This window comes from Anguilla anguilla, chromosome 4 (genome assembly GCF_013347855.1).
Source record: "Anguilla anguilla isolate fAngAng1 chromosome 4, fAngAng1.pri, whole genome shotgun sequence".
Classification (NCBI taxonomy): Eukaryota; Metazoa; Chordata; class Actinopteri; order Anguilliformes; family Anguillidae; genus Anguilla; species Anguilla anguilla.
Window position 1 is genome coordinate 55,488,277 of NC_049204.1, and position 19,533 is coordinate 55,507,809.

At 40.3% G+C, this 19,533-nt stretch overlaps 1 protein-coding gene across 1 annotated transcript in view; it reads left to right on the forward strand.

Annotated features, from left to right (window-relative positions):
• Positions 1-917: 917 nt before the first annotated feature.
• si:dkey-21p1.3 (collagen alpha-1(I) chain) overlaps positions 918-19,533 on the forward strand; it is a 32,225-nt gene continuing 13,609 nt past the window's right edge. Inside the window, exons 1-31 of the mRNA XM_035414660.1 lie at positions 918-1,333; positions 2,813-2,914; positions 4,114-5,476; positions 5,893-5,963; positions 7,050-7,103; positions 7,550-7,669; positions 8,446-8,484; positions 9,401-9,454; positions 10,636-10,689; positions 11,323-11,430; positions 11,786-11,839; positions 12,180-12,233; positions 12,403-12,447; positions 13,245-13,298; positions 13,384-13,428; positions 13,517-13,570; positions 13,668-13,712; positions 13,813-13,866; positions 14,938-14,982; positions 15,164-15,217; positions 15,500-15,544; positions 16,104-16,157; positions 16,426-16,533; positions 16,741-16,794; positions 17,029-17,082; positions 17,290-17,334; positions 17,638-17,691; positions 17,862-17,906; positions 18,475-18,528; positions 18,612-18,665; positions 19,346-19,399. Coding sequence (XP_035270551.1) covers positions 1,295-1,333; positions 2,813-2,914; positions 4,114-5,476; positions 5,893-5,963; positions 7,050-7,103; positions 7,550-7,669; positions 8,446-8,484; positions 9,401-9,454; positions 10,636-10,689; positions 11,323-11,430; positions 11,786-11,839; positions 12,180-12,233; positions 12,403-12,447; positions 13,245-13,298; positions 13,384-13,428; positions 13,517-13,570; positions 13,668-13,712; positions 13,813-13,866; positions 14,938-14,982; positions 15,164-15,217; positions 15,500-15,544; positions 16,104-16,157; positions 16,426-16,533; positions 16,741-16,794; positions 17,029-17,082; positions 17,290-17,334; positions 17,638-17,691; positions 17,862-17,906; positions 18,475-18,528; positions 18,612-18,665; positions 19,346-19,399 — 3,129 coding nt within the window. The 5' untranslated portion in view covers positions 918-1,294. The remainder of the gene's footprint in view (positions 1,334-2,812; positions 2,915-4,113; positions 5,477-5,892; positions 5,964-7,049; positions 7,104-7,549; positions 7,670-8,445; positions 8,485-9,400; positions 9,455-10,635; positions 10,690-11,322; positions 11,431-11,785; positions 11,840-12,179; positions 12,234-12,402; positions 12,448-13,244; positions 13,299-13,383; positions 13,429-13,516; positions 13,571-13,667; positions 13,713-13,812; positions 13,867-14,937; positions 14,983-15,163; positions 15,218-15,499; positions 15,545-16,103; positions 16,158-16,425; positions 16,534-16,740; positions 16,795-17,028; positions 17,083-17,289; positions 17,335-17,637; positions 17,692-17,861; positions 17,907-18,474; positions 18,529-18,611; positions 18,666-19,345; positions 19,400-19,533) is intronic.

A 19,533-nucleotide genomic window follows, 5' to 3' on the forward strand; every position in this document is an offset into this window, starting at 1 on the left:
GGATGGCACAGGCTGGCCCTGGCTCTCTCCTTCTCCAGACTGGAGCTGTGTGCTGGCTGCCAGCTGCTGGAGGCAGTACCCTGGAGGATGTACCCAGGACTGGAGGCGTCTGCTCTGGGTCTCACCCTGCTGGGGCGGTGCCACTCGATCTTTCCACACGCCGTTTACAGTAAGTGGGCTGCTTTTCTGAGCCCGGTGTCACATTCCTCATGTGGTCCAAAGGGCCTAGAAAGGGATGTTCGTGGAAAAGAGAGGAAGAGTCCGTAAGTCACTAGTGGATCAAATGCCCAAGGTATAAAACAGGGCAGGAAGACACGTGACCTGGGGGTTAATACTGTCATATCCCACAACCAGATGGTTTGTTTTTGTATTGAACATTATTTCAGCTTCCTTTAACTTCACATTATTTTGTGACACTGGACACCTCATTTTTAAAAGACGGGTTTTACGTTTATGAAGGTATTTAGTAGTCAACAAGCTTCCCCTTTTAATGCACTTGAATCTGGGGTCTTGTGAGCTTTGTTGATTTGTGAGAAACAGTTGTCAGTCTGGGGTGTACTTGTTTTTGTGAAAATTGTTTAGATTCAATTTTCAGCTTTATTGCACTTCCATTTGTCTTGTCAGAAATCACTGTGATGGCTAGAAGGAAATGAACAAGAAGTTGAATTCTGGAGTAAAAGCAACAGTTCTACTGACACCAGGGAAAGGCACTTTCATCATATGTGTGTTTGATGTGTGTGTCTGGCAGGCCTGACCTTGTGAGTGTCTGTGTGGACACGGGGAGTGGGTGGTGTCTGAGTGAGACACGAGCACTGCCGTCGCACCCCGCCCACATTTCAAGGTCTTATGATAACACTGCTTCACTGGTGCCCTGTATAAAACTCTCCTTTCACTCTGTCTTTCTAGTAGACGTGGAATTACAAAAAGGAAAAAAGTAACCATTAGTTAAAAACCATTCGTTCCCCATCTGAATAATAATCGTAAATAAAGACATGACATGCCATAAAGTGTATTTGAGTCATATGTAAGTGGAAATAAATTGTGAATATTTGGATATTCTTCATCGGAAGCTTTACAAAGAGAAGTGAAGATCTCCACGTGTGGATGTGTATTTGGCAACAGTGACTGTCTGGTTTTGGAATATATCCTCAGCCCTGACGGGGGTGCCATGGCCCCTTTCGGTGGGAGACTGTCCAATGCCGGGGATTCTCCAGGGAAGGGTCTGTTCTAGGGACCTCTGGGTGTTTGGCAGAAGGAAACCTGGTTTTTGAGGACTGAAAGTGATTGCCTAGCAATGCAGGTCTCAGCTTTGGTTCTTCTGCTGCTCTGCTGTGTAAGTTGCATTTGTGTTGATCATGTGACACTAAGGGCTTCATCAGAGATTCTCTAAAATTAAATCTGTATGCCCTCATACTGTTACAATAATGATACCATAATTATTTTATTGAACAGTAAACACCGTTACAAATTAGTTTTCATATTTCGCATTTTTCATTTTGGTAAATAAACTGATTTATATCATATGCATGATTAGAGTACATTATATGAAACAAATACATAAACTGAAAAGCAAAAGGCAAGGTATGAAAATATTCAAGAACTATTGGAGTTGAGGCTTGGGTCTGGTCATGGTAGGGATGATGCTGAAGAAGAAAGAAGACGACGATGATGATGATGATGATGATTGTTCTAGTTGTTGTTGTTGTTGTTGCTGCTGCTGCTGCTTCGTTCTATAATGTGGCTAGTCTGTCTCTGTGATGTCTTATACAAACTTTCCACATTGTCCAGTCATGTCATTTCCACCATGTCAGTCAGTCACTGAAATATGTCCTAGATCATAACCCAGAATTTTTCACAGGTGTGTGAAAGGATGAGGGCAAGGCAGATGATTTTTCCCAATCACAAGGCATTCCCGTAAATCAAACAGAAAAATGCATTTGCAGTTTCTTGCACCACCAAATTCGAGGCCACAGAAAGGCTTCATAGCCTCATATTATTTTACATCCCTTCCATTTTTATTCATCCTAATTGCCGTAAGCTTCATAAATAATTATCAATTAATTCCTAATTGAATTAAACTGTTTTACTATGAAATTTGACTATGACATCAGTTTCCTGGAATAGTCAGGTGTTATTTTGTTTTCTAATGTCCATATACAACAAAATGAAGCATGAAAGTTGATATTGTATCACTGAAGGACAGTGGGTGTGTACATATTTTGATTTATTACTGTTTATGCAAGTACTTGAATTTTATTATCGTTAGATAATTATATGCCTTTTCATTACTGTGAAGTTTTGTCCAGTGGTAAGATTTCAGAGGAGTTTGTTTATGCAGTCAGTGTAATTATTTGAAATCCAATTAATGTAATATAGACCGATCCTCTTTGATAAATTATCTTAAGAATGAGGGTCCAAAGGCACTGCCCACAAAGACTTTGATTTACTGTGTGCCTAAATCCCTTTCAGACTGAAAATTTAGCAAGGTTGCGTTTGACAAAATGGCACCATTCAGTTAGTTTGCTCACTTCTGGAAAAGCAAGTCGTGTTCACTGTGTCGTGCAAACGCACTGGCCGGCTGGGTGGAAGAGGACCTAGGGTGAGTTGTAGCCTGGTTGAGAAAGACAAACAGCGACTGTGAGAAGCCCACCTCAATCGGACAGCCACCAAGTGAAGTTTAACTGCAGAGCCGTCTGAGAGCCTGAGCTCATGAAATTAGGTCATGGCTCCTGAACCGTGGGGCCACTGCAAGCTGCAATGAGGACACCAAACAGGTGTAGTAATGTATCACTAAGAACATTTGTTCCTGCAGGGCACTATACAGCGGCTTACCTTAGTGTTGGGTGATCCTAAAGCTGCTAAACTGCACTTTCAAGCCAACAACTCCACCACCCGGCGGGATCCAGATACACAGGTAATTTAAGGGGTTCTCCCATTCCTAATGACTTGACTGCTTAAAAAGTATGTTGGAATGTTGCACACAAATAGATTTAAAAATGTACTGTATGTTAATTCTATCTTTACGTTAGACAGTGAAACTATAGTCAACTCTATCTGAAATTGTACAAAAGCACTGAGACATTCCAACAGTGAAGACAGCACAAGGTCTTTTTACAGCCTATAGTTTCACTGAAAAAAGTAAAGATAGAATTAGCAAACACTTTAAATTTAAATCATTATGCTTCTTTGAGCCAGTGTTTATATATTTTCTTTGATTATAAACCATAATGGGAAGTATTGCTTCTACAATGGTCAGTTATTTGCCTTTAGTGTCTGTGGTGTGGGGATGGCTGGTTTAAGCAGCCACACCTGCCCTGGGTCAAGCTAATTAGACCTGGCCAATTGGATAATTGGTAAAGAATTAGATAATTGGCCAGGCTAATTGGACCCAGGAACAGGAGTGGCTGCACCTGTGCGTAGTGAGGTAATCACTGCGCACAGGTTAAATCTGCCATCCCCACCCACACCAGGCAGCTCTCTGTCATGACAGGGTTTTTACATCTGCTCATTTGGCGTTACCATCTTGCCAAACCCTCATACGATAAATCTGGACTGTTTGAACATCTTCTCCCTGTGTCTCTGTGCTGGAGGGCCCCAAAGAAAGCCACTTCGGTGGCCTGTGGCAGGCGTGTTTGCCACTGTGTCCTATCTATGCAATCAGACAGGGTCTACAAAATCTGACAGTGCAAGCTTGTATGGTGAACTTGATTTTAGACGTCATTACAACATAACCATGAAATTGTTTTGGAACTATTTCATGCTTGCTCCCTGAAAGTGTTTATCACATGCGAATAATTCTGCATCTGATATTGTCACCTTACCTTTCATAACTTCCTCTCCATATACATTGTGTTTATAATTATGTGAGTAATTATTTAAACACTGATATTAATACACTTTTACAGCTGCAGTGTGCAAAATCTGCAAGATCATGCAAGTTAGAGAAAGATTAACATTAACATTAACAAGTTGTTGAGACTCAAAAAGGCAGTGAATCATCTGGTGTTGTATAAACCTAAATCTAATCACCCTCAAATTAAACAGTATTTATCTTCTCATATTCTGTGCTGTTAGCTATTTTTTAAATCATAGTTTTAATTATATTTTTTACAGGGTGATTCCTGTGAACTTACTGAAGAGGCTCTGGAAATACCTGGGAACAGAGTATCACCCATACAAAGTGATTCTTCAGGGCAAAAGATAGTACAGCTTGGTCAAAGACACAGGGCAGCAAAGCTAGATTTAACAGCAAAGGCCAACAACCAAAGGAAAGAGGGACCATATCATTCATCTCCCAAGAAACAAATCATAACAAGTAACAAGTCAGCACCAGCCAAGACCAAGTCTGGACAGGAACCCAGACCAAAGAAGATCATTGCAACAGCACATTTAGGTAAGCCAATGGCACCAAACAAGAGAAGAGGGAAGAATGACACATCTCTGTCAGCAGAGGATACAGTGCAGCCCGAGGATAAAATAAACAACAATAAAGGAAATGGTCTGGAAAAGGCTGGAGTACATGATGCTTCCATGGTGATAGGATTCACAGAGACAGCAAAGACGGACACACTTTCAGAACCAATAGCTCTGCTTGAATCTTCATCGCCTGCGATAACAGATGATGAAGGTGGCCGAGAAGAGCTCACAAACAGAACATCGTCTTCAAAATGGAGTCATCTCTTCTTCCCAAACACAACGCATGAGGCGACGTCAGGGAATGTGATAAAAGGCACTGCTTCAATAGGTGTAACAGTGGACAGCCTACGTCTAAATGCTACAGGAAAAGCCGTTAATTTTACAGGAAATACTGAACAGTCAGGGAGCGTCACAGGAGTGACACTGACATTAACAGGCAGGCCTCCTGAGCCAAGACATCTCAGAAAATCTGTGGACCCAAAGATAAACCATATGGAAATTATGATTAAGCAGACAGCTCCTCCAACCTCTTCTGTCTCTTCCACAGAGAACAGCACTGCAGTGACAACGTTGGAGTCAGAACTGTCAGGGGGACAAATTAAGTTGGAAATTCAGTCTGGGCTAATGGACTCTAAAATGATGAATAACTCACAGTTTGCTGCTCTGCCGGGAGACATCACGGACAATCTCACAGGGCCAGATGTGTCACGTGGAAAGCCTGAGAAAATGGATTTAACTATGCAGAGACCAGCTCGTCAAAACCAGTCTGCTACGTCAGAAAAGTGGACAGCCAAAAGTCCTTTGGACCGGGAACTAATTGGAAATACAACCATTAATAATTTGAGAGTGAATGAAGAAATGGAAACTGCTGCACCTCTAGTACTGCCAGGGATGCAGAAAACATTGCTTGTAAATCCAGCAATTCATAGACCACCAACAAACATGTCAAAGTTGACAGATAAGGACAAAGAGACGACAACCAAAGCAAGAGGGACAGATGCAGGGGACAGCAAAATGACTCAAGGCAAACCAGAAGTAACCACGACTGAGATCCTGGAAGGTAAGCCCATTTCTGTGGGACAGCTGTTGCATGAGAACAAAGGGTCAGATCAGAACATTTGCACCAAAATGGTGGACGTGTTGTCTGCAAATGCTGTGGGCTGCCCTATGTCAGCATGTCGGGTGAGCTGCAGGGCCTGTCCCCTTCACAGCCTGCATTCACATGACTACTGAGAGCAGAGGGGCTGAGAGCAGTACTGTACTGTATGTGCTTGCATGATCTCTGGCCCGTGTGTTACCTCTCCTTCATCAGAGCAACCTGTATAGAGGAGGGCTTCTGGGGCATTTTGAGGGGGGGCTTAGGCCAGGAGGCTGCCCTCTCAGGCCTCATCCCCTGCCAACAGGTCTTTTTCGGAAACCTCAAAGGATGCTGGGTGTGCCCAGGATGAATTCCCTCTTTGTTTCCTGTCATTTCAGGCAATCTTCGACCAACGCCCACCCACAGGGGCAGAGGTCCAGCCAGCACGGAGAGCCCAAGAGGCCCACGGGTGAGAAATCCTCCACAACAAATGCGAATATCCTCCAAGTGGCACACGGCATTCAGACCCCTTTTCTTTGACACGGCGATGTACTGCACAGTTTAGACCGAATCTTGATCGTGCCATTTCCCATTGTAGTTCCACAGACAGCCTGTCTGAGACGGGTGCAAAACTGACTGTAGTGTTGCCTAGGGAGGGGTAGGTTTTGTGAGATGTGAACACGTCATCACAGAACTTAACAGAAAGTCCTCCTGTCAATCAGGAAACTGTGGTCTGCCAGCAGCATCTGTGTCTGTTGTGCAGTCTTAAGTGGCAGTAACTGCTGTGACTAATGTAGCTGATTGCAATGGGCACAGAAGGAGTAGCCGAAACATCATTATTGTGTCCTTGATAATAATTGGCTCCAGGAAAAATCCAAGCTGTGTATATACATTTTAGAATTTGTCAGTTGTATAAACAAAAAGGCATTATAAGTCTCCCTTGATTGGAGTGTTCACCTAGCGTATAAATAATTCAACAAGTTTATTAAGAAAATGTATTTAACACGCAACATTTATTTTCTGCAATGTATGCGTGCTTTAAAGGCTGTTTTGGGTGAACACATTACCCAGAATAACTGGTGGTTATTCTGTAGTATTGATGAGAACTGGAGCACTAGACAGCGTTCTTGTAAGCACACACTGAACAGTGCTCAATAAATACGTCACATGGGCAAGCTGGCCACAAGAGAGACGTGCTATGTCTGAAAGCCTTCATGGGAAATTGAGTTTGTTCAGCTTATTCAATTAATATTGAGAGAGAGAGAGGGAGAGGGAACTTTTACGGGAAGGGGTTTTATGGATGTGTTTGTGCTTAATGTGCAACACAGAGAAAAGAAAAATATTAAAGGGGGAGGGGACATGCAGTCAAAGATTTTTTTCACGGATCATGTGGGGTTGAGGAGTAGAGAGGTCAAGTAAGCGTAAAAACATGGCAGCCCTTTTAGTGGTGATTTTGTGTTGTTGCAATACATGTAGTGAGGTTCTGTTGATAGATGTCTTTAACCGGTAACCTTGGAGATGTTGTGTTAGCTAATTGTTCTGTCGTGTTTTTCAGGGTCATAGGGGCCCTCCTGGATTGCTTGGGCCACCTGGGCCAAAAGGAGATAAAGTTTGTATTCAAATCTCATACAAAAACCATTGCTTTTACAATAGTTTTATTTTTCTCACATTTGCCACATATTTATAAGGATATAGGCATATATTTCCTGTATGTGTGTGTGTGTGTCTGTGTGTACAAATAAATACATTTGTGTGTATATTTGTTTGAATTTGTGCATTTACGTGTATATCTTGACCAGATACCGAAGCTTGTGGCAGTTATCAGACAGCAAGAAATCCATTGATTGTGCTCAGCTACACCCCAAATATCAGGCTGAGAGTGCAGTGGGAGGGAGAGTGAACTGAAATTGGCTCTTCCATTATGCCAGCATGCATGACTGTGGACTCACGTACAGTTGAAACAGAAATAAATGAATTGAAACAGATTTGGCTGTTGGTAATGCGATGACCATGCATCACACAGGGCAAATAACGGATTAATTTGTCTCCACACAGGGATATGCTGGGCCCACAGGGCGCACGGGGCCACCGGGGTACCCCGGTGCCTATGGTCCACCTGGTATGCCTGCCATTGTGGTGTGGAAAACATCTGAGGAGGAATGGGTGAAGTTCAAGGTGCATTCATTTCACACAGATCTTGCGTTACTTGTGCATGACTGTTTACATTTCAGAATTATTGTAAAATGAAGTTACAAGCTGTTGTTCTGTACAACGTGTCAACCCAGGGCCGTGCAGAATTATGCTGAAAATGAGGCATGGGGACTATTGAGATTGCATTCGTGGACCGGTGGGGGTTGAAAACATCTGCTGGTCTGGAAGAGTCTCCTGCTGAGTGATGCTGCAGGGGTTGCCATGCCGACTAAAATCCTACAACCCTATGTTGATCCAACCATGTATTGGCCTTTGGGTCTCCTAGCCACACTCTGGTCTGAATGGTCTGAATTGAATCTGGACTGTAGAAGTGCAGCACTTCAACTGCATGCGCCACCCAGGATCAAATTTGATTAGATTTTTTAAATACATTTTTAAATGTATGCCGTTGTATTTATAATATTTACACTACACATGACATCTCTTAATAGCGCGGGATTAAAATAAGGGAAAATGAAGTCACAGAAAATGTCTGCTGCCAGAGCATTTGTGGATTTGCCTGGATTGGGGAATTCCAGTATGGGCATGAGTTTTAACTTTTACAGTAAGAAGTAAAACTTAATAGGTTATTGTTATTGTCAGAATCTTCACAGAATAAATATACAGTGGCATGTTAAGGTTATAAAGTGTACACGTTTGACAGACGTTTGCCTGTGATAGGCATTCATCTCTAGGCTAACATGAAAATTCACCACCATTTTTGAACGGGTGACTTTAGATATTTCTCTTTATTCCCACAGAAAAAGAAAATATACAAAAAGCTTATTTCCACTTGGCCGGTAAGTGATTTCACAAATACACTTTTCCATTACATTTTTTTAAATCTTTTTTTTTTATGGGGTTTAATTTTTTTTTATAATTTTAGCTTCAGTTTTGGCGCCTCCAGTATAGTTTTTAATGTTCCTTTTCTGTCCAAAATCTACCACTATCATATAACTGCAGGAAGACATGAAGTGCTGGCTAAAATACGTATGAGTTAACTTAAATCCTTATTTGCAGTGCTTTGGTTCCATTATAATGATGCAATAACTTGCTATGGAGCGTAGTGAACTGACACTGTCATTTTTACTACAGGAAAAAAGCCGACACAAAGGCAAATGTCTCCGAAAGTCTTTTGTCTGAAAACGTTATTTAAACAAGCATCGCCCACGTCAGCAACGGCTTCATTAATCCTTTGCACCGGGAATTCTCTGATTTTAATGCAGTTTAGGTCCGCGTTTTATTTCGCCTTGGTAAAAATGATAAACTGACTAATTTTCACGTATTTCTCGTTTCCTTGTATGCACGTTGCACAAGATTAGCAATCCACATTTTAAAATGGTCTATGGAACAGTAACTCATGTTGTGAATTTTTCACAAGATAACTGACCAGACACCTGGAAAGTGAATAGCAATTACGTTGGGCAGACACTCATTGGCAAAATCCAGACACCATGAAATCGTCTTACCGCCACCTGAATACAAAGTTTTAAATTCTCTGTTACTATGCAGTCAAATTCTCAGTTACTATGCAAAACTCCAATGAAGTAAGTGGTTATATTTTATCAGAAAATACAATGTTGTGAGCTACATTGTAGGACATCATTAACAACAGTATTACATTTGGGGAAATTGCATTTTTGGAGTGTGACTTCTGTATGGAATACTAAATTATATTGAGAAAAACAACAGTTGATGTATGTTTGTCATCTCCAGAGACGGAAGGGGCCACAAGGACCATATGGACTCCAAGGTGATCCAGGGCCATCCGTAAGTACCATAGTATCTTACATGTTTTAATTAGCTCACATGCGCTTCACCATTTATAAAGTATCATTTATAATGACCCACAGTAAATGCATTATAGAAATTATTGTGGCAAAAAAAAGAAAAAATAAGAATGAATGTTGTGACATATTTTGGATTTCATCATGTTCATAAATTGATTGTTAACAGTATACTCTTTTTATTGCCTAAAAATGTATTTTCTGGTTTACATTAACTGTTTGCCTACTCGTTCAGTTTCTTAGCTACAGTGTATCTTTCATGGTACTTAAAAAATGAATTTGAATTTTGAAGTTAATATGTGTACATAGATGTGAGAAAATTAATTTCAACCCCAGAATGCATTGATACATGCCATTGTAAAGCTGACAGGTTGTCAGAAACGTCTTTATAAAAAATATCATCAAACACAAAAACAGTTTGAGTTAAAAAACTGAAATAATATTTTTAATACTTCAAAGCCTATCCCTTTAATGTCATATATTCAGTAGGTCTTTAGCTCCCTCTGTACCATTATTCAGGTATTGCAGCCTGTTGCTAAATGAATGCTGACATTTCTTGACTGATCCATTCAATTGAATCACATCTAAAGTTGCTTACAACGCTACAGCATTTAATAGTTACCATTTACCAATAGTAAGGTGCTTGTTGGTGTTGCATTAATGGTTTACAACTGCATGGCCTGTGGCTCAACTGAGTCTGTGGCAGCATGAATTTCATCTGAGTTTGGAGAGACCTTTACTCACCTGACTGTATTAATAGCTGCAGAAAAATAAACATTTTGTTTTTAAATTATTTTTTATATTATATTTTCAGACACATAGAACTGCATCATGGATTATTATTGTAACACAGAAGTTGCACTTTGTGTACTATAAGTGAATATAATTGGAATGAATTGTGGAATATGCTCAAATCAAACGTAATTATTTAGTATGTAACTGTAAGGGCTGATTTCCCCAATATAGATTAAGCACAGTGCTAGACTAAAAGAAAATTTCTGTGAGGATCTTTGTTAAAAATGTTTTTAGGCTAGGATTAGGCTTAACCCATGTCAGGGAAACCAACCCTAACTGTCCTTGTTTTAATAAGATTTTTTCAAATTTGAACAAGAGAAATTGCTACCAGTCTGTGTCCACAGCTCGAAGTTCGCACCTGTTTTTCAGGGGCCCCCAGGGATACCTGGGAAGATTGGGAGGAAGGGAGAACGAGGGAGAATCGTAGGTATCTCTGTTTACTCTCTTTCATAGTATCCATTTCTGACGATGACATGTGTGGGTGAGAGTACATAACTCTGCTCCGATGTGGACTTACTCTTCCCTGGCATTTGGCGGGCAGTCTTATCCAGAGCGACTTGGAAGGCAACTGATTGCATTTTACCCATGATATGTATTCACACATATGGCTTGTGAATATATCTCAACAACGCCGTTGGCATTGTATGTGTTGGATTCCTTACACCATGGCCATGACTGAGAGATGAGATGTTGTGATGAGATCTTTTTCCAGCATCACCCAGTGACCCTCATTAACACTGGCATATTTCAATAGTTTGTGAAGGTACAGACATTCCACAATGCCCATACTCTGTGAGTCGTGGCGTTGGCTTGGCGGCAGACTTCACAAGCTGTCCTGCAACTGAGTGCCAGGACTCCTCTTTCAGCAGACGTTGCTCCAAGTGTGTGTCTGGGCAAAAGATGTGTCACTTTCACATCCAGAATGGACGTGCCTTAGAGGCTGATTATAGGGAGGAAATTCATAGCGGTGCGCAGGGGATAACTGTACATGCATCCATATTATTGTTGGGATGGACCGTGTAGCTGAACGTCCCCCACCTTGTGGAATTTTATCAGGGTGACCCAGGGCCCCCGGGGTTGCCGGGTCCCCCAGGTAGACCGGGACAAGATGGATACCCTGGAGGTGACGCATCCAGCGGTGCACCAGGACCACCTGGGGAGCAGGTAAAAAATCTGAACCTGCATCAGAAGAAACTAAAATCTAAGTAAAAGGAATATGATTAAGTTATGATTCCACTGGAAGTGATTTAGGGCTTACCAGGTGGTTGGATAGGAGTAAAATAATGATAGGGAAAAGCAAATAAAATAATAAAAAGGTGGTATTTTGTGACTGTAAATGTTCAATTTTCCCATAACTGAATAAAACATTACATCAAGCTCCCATTACCGTTCAGTACCAGCTAGCATGCCGTTATACATGCAAATGCACTGGAAGCATAATTTAGGTACAACACATTCCTCAAGTACCTGACCTGTTCTCTTTAAAGACTTCTTTTTATGGGGGTGCATCTGCTTGCAGGGCCCTGAGGGCTACAAGGGCGAGATGGGCAACAAAGGGGAGCTGGGTGAGTGGGTAAGAATGGCCCGGATTTATTTTTGGACAATACAGTTATTCCACACAACTTCGTAGAAAACCAACATTATGGGAAAGGAGGTAGATGTGACAGAAAATTGCTTGGTTATCCTTGGCAAAAATGTCGCTAAAGAGTTAAAAAGCATTGAGATGAAAATACAATGTACTATACAAATAGAATGCTTTGTAACTCCTATTTGAGCTGTTCTATTGGTTCAGTACCCACTGATTTTTCTGTCCAGTTCCAGGTTTCCATCCTCATCTAATGTAAATATACTGTATAAGTATGAATGGAGACTGTAACACATGGGGTCTAACACAACGTTTTGATCTTGCTCAGGGTTATCAAGGGGAAATAGGCCCTCAGGGAGCCAGGGGCCCAAAGGGTGACAAGGTCAGATAATAATCTAATGCATCATCATTTAACTTTTTAACAAATGCTGAGATCGGTTAAATTACATTTGAGGATCATTATATAATGGTTTCTACTGTAGACGCAGTGGAAAATGACTGCATACTTTGGCTCTCTGAATGTATTTGATTATGCTCCTTTTTGTCCATAGGGAAATAAAGGAGTCAGGGGCCCGATTGGGATTACAGGGTACATTGTGAGTAATTTCTTTCAGCCAATATTTAAGTAAGCTGTTTAAAAGTCTATTTCAGTAACACACACACACACACACACACACGCACACACAGTAGTTTTACATTAATAGAAAGCTGAAATTATTTATTTAGTGATAATATTATTTGAAACATCTTTAAAAAAAGTGAGACCCATGGGATTGTGCAAGCTATGCCCTTGGATAGCCTGCACATGGTAATAATAAATAGTGAGTTTTTGAGGGAAGTGAGGGAGCAGCCTAACGAAATTAATACAAGGGAGCACATCAGAAGAGATCTGTTCATCAGCCAATCAATGCTCCCCTTTCAAAGTTCCCTCACTTGAGCTGTCTTTCACAACAAAGCAAGAACCACGCCTCACTCACTTGAAGCTTTGCCCATTTAACCTCTTACCTAGCGCTTCTCATGGTCAATAGATGTCAGTTTCTCCAAAATAGGCACACGTACATTTTTGTTGACATTTTAATTTTGTTTTTTTTAATATTATTTTGATATTTCTGTTCTTTTTGCTGTAATGAGTTGCCTTCTGCAAGGATAGGTCATTCTCACTATGCATGAATACCACTCTTTAGTATTGGAGCATCACAGTACATTGGGAGCCAGTTCCCCAAACAAAGTTTTTACGAATCGATGATTTGTGGAGGTATGTAGAAATAGGCAGTACAGAAATAGATTTATATACTTTAAAGTGAATAGTGGTCCAGGTGTACGTCTCCTCAGTTATGTAGATCTAGGTGGGGCATAATTAGTGAAGGCCTTTCACTGCAGTTGTGTTGTGCAGGGAGTGCCGGGAGCAAGAGGACCACAGGGATTTGCGGGGCCAACTGGACCCCCCGTGAGTACCTCGGCTTCCAGACCCATTTTTTGCCACACGTCCCGCGGCCACCGAGTCTCACTGCCAACCTCTGCCTTTCATCCAGGGGGACATTGGAGCACCTGGGTTCTCAGGACTACCGGGGCCCAATGTAAGTTGGATCCAGTTTCATGCACTTTCCTCAATAACTCAGGGATTAAATCCAGTCGACTGATTCGTCCCGTTCTCTTCTTCTTCAGGGAATCGTGGGTCCAAAAGGAATAAAAGGGGTCCCAGGAGTTAACGGGCCACCAGTAAGAACACATTAGACAATAACAGTATGCACCTTGAATATTCATTTTGCCTCTGTGAAATAATTGCCCAATAATGACTCTGATGTATTATTATTAGGGCCAGCCAGGATCTATTGGCCTGAGGGGACCCCTTGGCCAACATGTAAGCATCACGGCCTCTACCGATCGTATCTGTACTGCCAATACCTATCAATACCTGTCTGGTCACAGTGCCTCTGATGTGGTGGTGTGTGCTGTTACAGGGGGAGCCTGGCCCTGACGGCATCATTGGGTTTCCTGGAGTCCGTGGACCACAGGTAGGCTGAGTGGATGATTGTTAGCTAACTGGATGATGGGGTCTGAACAGAGGAAACCATCCCATGCAAGACATTGTGTGCTATTTGAGTCACGTTGGTAAACTCTATTTCTCCAGGGGGACAAAAGAGTAATTGCTGCATATATTGCCACGTGCATCTTATTCAATACTGTTATTACTCACTGCTGTTATTACTACTGTGGTGAATCCATGGAAGAAGCAGTTATAGATAAATGTACTGATGGGGGTGTGGCAGACTGTGGCCAATAGATGCACATGGGATCACATAATGGTACCATCACTTCGACTGAGAGTGAGAGATTCAGTCAGTGGGAATGAACATCAATCTCACTCTCCCATGTCATACCAGAGACTGTAATGGCGTTTGTACCAAATAGTGCAGCTTAGGAATACAGCTGGGCATTCCAAATTTGGAGAAAAGGGGACAAAGAATTTAAGGAAAGATATTTAATGTAGTTTTACTTTTTATTGGTTGGTTTCATCCAGCAGCTATTGGGTAAAATATGTGGCAGGTGTCTTTGTGTACAATTAACATTCAGACAATTACAATTAATTAGATTCAGTGAAGTTCAAACGGGATTTAATATCTTCCTTTATTGAACCACACTTTATGAGCCACAGTGAGACTGCAGACAAGTAAATTATGCTGCAGGAAAGGTACTGGTATGATAATTTTTCATATGAGCTCTTGAATTTCTTTGAAGGGGGACTTAGTTTATGACTGCAATCTCTGCCATACTCACTAGGAATATTAATTGAGATAAGTGGTTTCGAAGAGATATTGCTACCTTGTTCTGCTTGGAATGTAACTTACCTAATACACCCGTGACAATTTTTAAAGATCTAAATTGAATCTGTATTTGAAATTAATTACAGGCAAAACATTATAGATAGATTATCCAATTTGTATTTATTGTACTGTATTTCATCACATTTTTCAGATGATGTCATTCGAGCAGCAGTTTTCACATCTGACATTATCAGTTTTAATGTTGTCATATTTTATCATCTTGCAATGTGTGTTCGCTTCTTTTTGTTTGTGTTTCTGCAGGGAAAACCAGGCAGGGACGGACCTCCAGGTCCCAAAGGGGATCCAGTGAGTGTCTTCTGTAAATATGAAGCCTGGAGTGTTCAATCAAACAAGTATCAAAATCTGTTTTATGCATTCTATCATTTCTGTTTCTTATCAAGCCATTAACATAAATGCAGGAAAACAATTACACAAAATGTATTTAGGGTGTGGCTAAGTTCAAAATGTGTTTCTCTTCTTGATGCAGGGGCAGCTGGGTATCGAGGGTGAGATAGGTGAGCCGGGACTCTCTGGACCAAATGTGAGATTCTGTCGCCCCCTCCATCAACATCTCGCTCAAACACAGGCTGGTTAATGCAGAGGAACCTCAGGCCTGGTCATTCTCTCAAAATGACTCAATAAAATGTTTAGTAATTGTTAAGCATTTGTCAGTATGTTAGGGTTTAGACTGATATACAGTCTCTCAACAGTAATTAACATTGCCGACCGTTTATGAACATGGTTATTGAATAGATTTGAGTACTGGATTTCCTCACAATTTGTAATTTATTTGGTAAGTGCTTTGCCTTCTCTTGTCTTCCAGGGAGCCAATGGAAATCCAGGAAAAACTGGACCCTCAGGTGATCCAGTAAGATTTCTTAAAGCAGCCCCTTTATCTCTTTTTTACGTGTGATCTGTTCCCAACCACCAGAGGAATAGTTGCATGTGACATATTGCCCCTGTTGTGCAAAAGCCTTGTAGCTCCAACGAAATGGAAATCACATAAACAGCTAAATTTCAGTTCACATTTTCAACAAGATTTATTAGGATCAGAGGAGTGTGATAAGTCAGTGCCTTTGTAATGCAGGTTTAAATCCTTGTGGGTAACATGCTTTAGAAAAAATTAGTTACTCCATAAGCCAGAATCACAGCCTTTTGTCAATTCACCATTTCAATATGAACTCAATGAATTGTTTTGTCTTTTGATAAACATATGCACGTTCTTTGGACTTATCTCTCTCTTTAAACACATTTGTAAAATTTTACTAGGATATAAGAAATACTGTAAGGACACAAATTCCACACAATTAAGTGAACCAAATTGTAGTATAAGCGTACACAGTTCCCTCCATGTGAAGTCTTCCCTTTGGTTCTGAGCACGTAGTAATAATGTAGCTTTTTCTCTTGTGTCTTTCCATGTCTGATAGGGACCCAATGCTGGAAAGGGTGATAAGGGTGAACCTGGGCTCAATGGAGACCAGGTATGTAGTCATGATCACACAGTGAACCTTTGGTTCTGTTGCAAAAGCCATCATAGTAGCCTGTACCAGGATTAAATAATGTATTCGTAATATTTTTATATATATGCACACATAATATATATGTGGGGCCCAATGTGAAATCTTTTTATGGGGCCCAAAATCCCTGGTGGTGCCCCTGGCCATGCGCACTATTTTCCTGTTCTGACTGCCCACCCTTTGAAAGTCCTACTATGCGTAATAAGACTACGGTCTTTTTGATGTTGAACAGGGACCCCCTGGTCCTCGAGGAAGTAAGGGATTCAAAGGCAGAGGGGGACCATCGGGCCTTCAGGGTGAAGGAGGACCGAGAGGCCCTCCAGGATCTCAAGGCCCCACAGTGAGTGGGGTCTCTACATTCACACCCTGTGATAGGCCGTTCATACCATCACTTATAGAGCAATATCAAGCAATGTCTGGAAGTAGGCTTTTCAATATTCATGATTGATGTTAAAATATGAATAGCTCTGACTGTATTCCTTTGAGAGAGAGTTCCACAGGGCCGTATTCAAAGCTTTGCGTGGTTTGTTGTTCTGTGTTTTGTAAGGGTCATGATGGGATAATGGGAGAAATGGGCAAACAAGGGAAAGAAGGGCTAAAGGTGAGTTTATTAATGCTGATACTTTATGACAACATAAACTATAGTCATAATGCTCCAATGATGGTACTTTTATGGGACTACATAATATATTCTTCCTGAGTAATTATGGAAACATTCAGGATATTAAATATCCCATATATATATTCTGATATTGTATCTCTGTTTCCATGTGAAGTACTGCTTGCTCCCTGTAGTCAATATTTAATGATTTATTTAAAACATTTTGCCCTCTAGGGTGCCAGAGGGCCCCCTGGTGCACAAGGACCTATTGGGCCAAGAGGAATGAAGGTAGTGAAAAATATTATAGCTTATGTTGTTTTAAGTTGCAGAGCTGCTTTTTTTTGACAGGGAAAGACCGATCCACAAGAACCTCAAGATTTAACACCAGTACTAAATGAATACATTTTATGCATTCGTGTATCATTATATGTCTTAAAAATGTCACTAGCGATGTGTAACAATACAATTACATATTTGGTCATTATTCCCTTAAAGGGTCATGCTGGTCGTGGAGGATTTGTTGGTTTGCCAGGCCCTATGGTAATACAAGAAGCATTTTTCTTTTTATCATCAGTACTCAATACGCTCCTTCATACAGTCCTTGAAGGCAGTGATATGCAAAATATTAAATTTTTTACCTTGTAGAATTTCAGTGTTTAAAGGTATTTGGTTGTTTTCAGTGTTGGATGACATTAATTTAAACCAGTACTGAATTGGTTTTAATAACAGTATAACAGTTGTGAAAAAATCACTAGCTTTTGCACCAGTCTAAATCAGTTGGCTCTCCCCAGCATGTCAGATGATTGACCATGTGAAATCGTGCTTGACATGTGTTGTTCACAGGGAGGGATGGGGAAATTGGGAGAACAAGGACCTGAAGGAGAACCTGGTATTAAGGTTATTATGTACTTCAGCTTTTTATGTTATCTTAACTATGTTTTTGGTCATTTTTGGGGGGTTTGTAGCATTGACTCAAAAATTCAAAAGAGAATATGTAATACAACTTTGTGACTATGTTAGTTGTAAAATGTTCTTGTTGGATTTTAATTTTGTGCTGTATCTCATAGGGTAGGCCAGGAATTGCAGGGGTAACTGGACCTCAAGGTCTTAAGGCATGTATTCTAATATTTATTTCTCTAAATGCTATCTGATAAGACTGACCAATATTTGTTATTGCCATGTGACTGCTGGAATTCCAGAAAATTGTGTTGTGTCAGTGTTTTTGTGTTTCCAACAAAGAAAATCTATTTTTTTAAAATCACCAAAAAGTTTTTAAATGGCAAATAGTATTATCCAGACTAGTATTTGTTGGCAGTTTTGCTCCCAACTTTAGCAAATCAAACAAAATATTATGCCGTAATTGCAAAGCAAAATGCCTAATACAAATTACAACTGATATTGTCATTTAAATCACTAGCAGCTAACCTACAGCTAATTATATAGTTCAGACCAATAACTGTTATATGAAGTTGTATATGCATACATTTTTACTGTGTACTCTTTGTGACTCGTCATTACTACAAAATGAGAAGTTATAAAAAGAGCAATGGAGGGCGGTGATTACACTTTTATAAGTAAGTAATGTCCATAGCAGGTGTGGACAGAGGTATGTGCAGAGTACCACGCACAGTAATCTCTCTCTATTATATTTGTTCATTTGAGTTTTTGCCTTCATTTTAGGGACTCCGAGGCCTCCCAGGAAATCGTGGACTAGACGGAATATATGGAGCTCCTGTAAGATCCTGCATTTTAATTGGTGTAATTTTATTGGGTTAATGCATACTGAATTTGATTAATTGGATTTGTCTTTTCCATAGGGTCCTGTTGGTAAACCAGGATTAGGAGGGGATCTTGGACAAAAGGGACAACGGGTACTTTGTTTATTTATTAATTAATTAATTTATTTATTGACAATATATACAGTGATCGAGACCCTCCTGTGATACTCTAATGTTGGATTAAAATGGTAGTGTAAAGTGTGAAGTGTGCGGACAGAATACTGTCTCCTCAGCCTTCCACAATCACAGATTTATTTAAAAACATTAAGTGTCGTCTGCATCAATGCTATATTTCAACCCATGCCAGTTACTCCATCATGCCACAAGTGCGATGAGGAAAACATATCTTGCAATGAATGGACTTAAATGTGAACTTTCCACAAATCCACATTGTAATCAATGCTTGAAATTGATTGGCTTGATGGGCTTGATCTAAATACTAATATGTATGATTTTCTTTTTTTTTTTATTTTGGCGAAAATGTAAATGTCAATGTTTACAAAAAAATTGTAATTACACCCACTGTAAATGATATCTAATAATGTTGTAGTTTAAGTTATTACTCCTAGTCTTTTTATCCTTTACAACACCAGCTTTGAAATGGAAAGTTCAGTGTTATTTTATTTCTCCTGTATAGCTCATTAGCATATTTCAGCCAGCTGTGCAGTGTTTTTAATGCTTATGTTATATGAGTCCTGTTGTGTGTTGTATGACATCAGAATTAAATAATCTTCTTGAATGGATTGGATCCAAATGTTATTTACTTTTTTTAGGGTCAAATGGGGAAGGATGGAGGTCCAGGAATTCAAGGTCCCATAGGGAAAAATGTGAGTAAATCTGATATCTGCACCCCATAGTACATGGAGTTTTCAACCACAAAAATTGTTTCCACAATTTCAATTGAAATTGTGGAAACAATGAATATATGGCCTGCTCTTGGCTTGAGTTCTGAACTCATTCC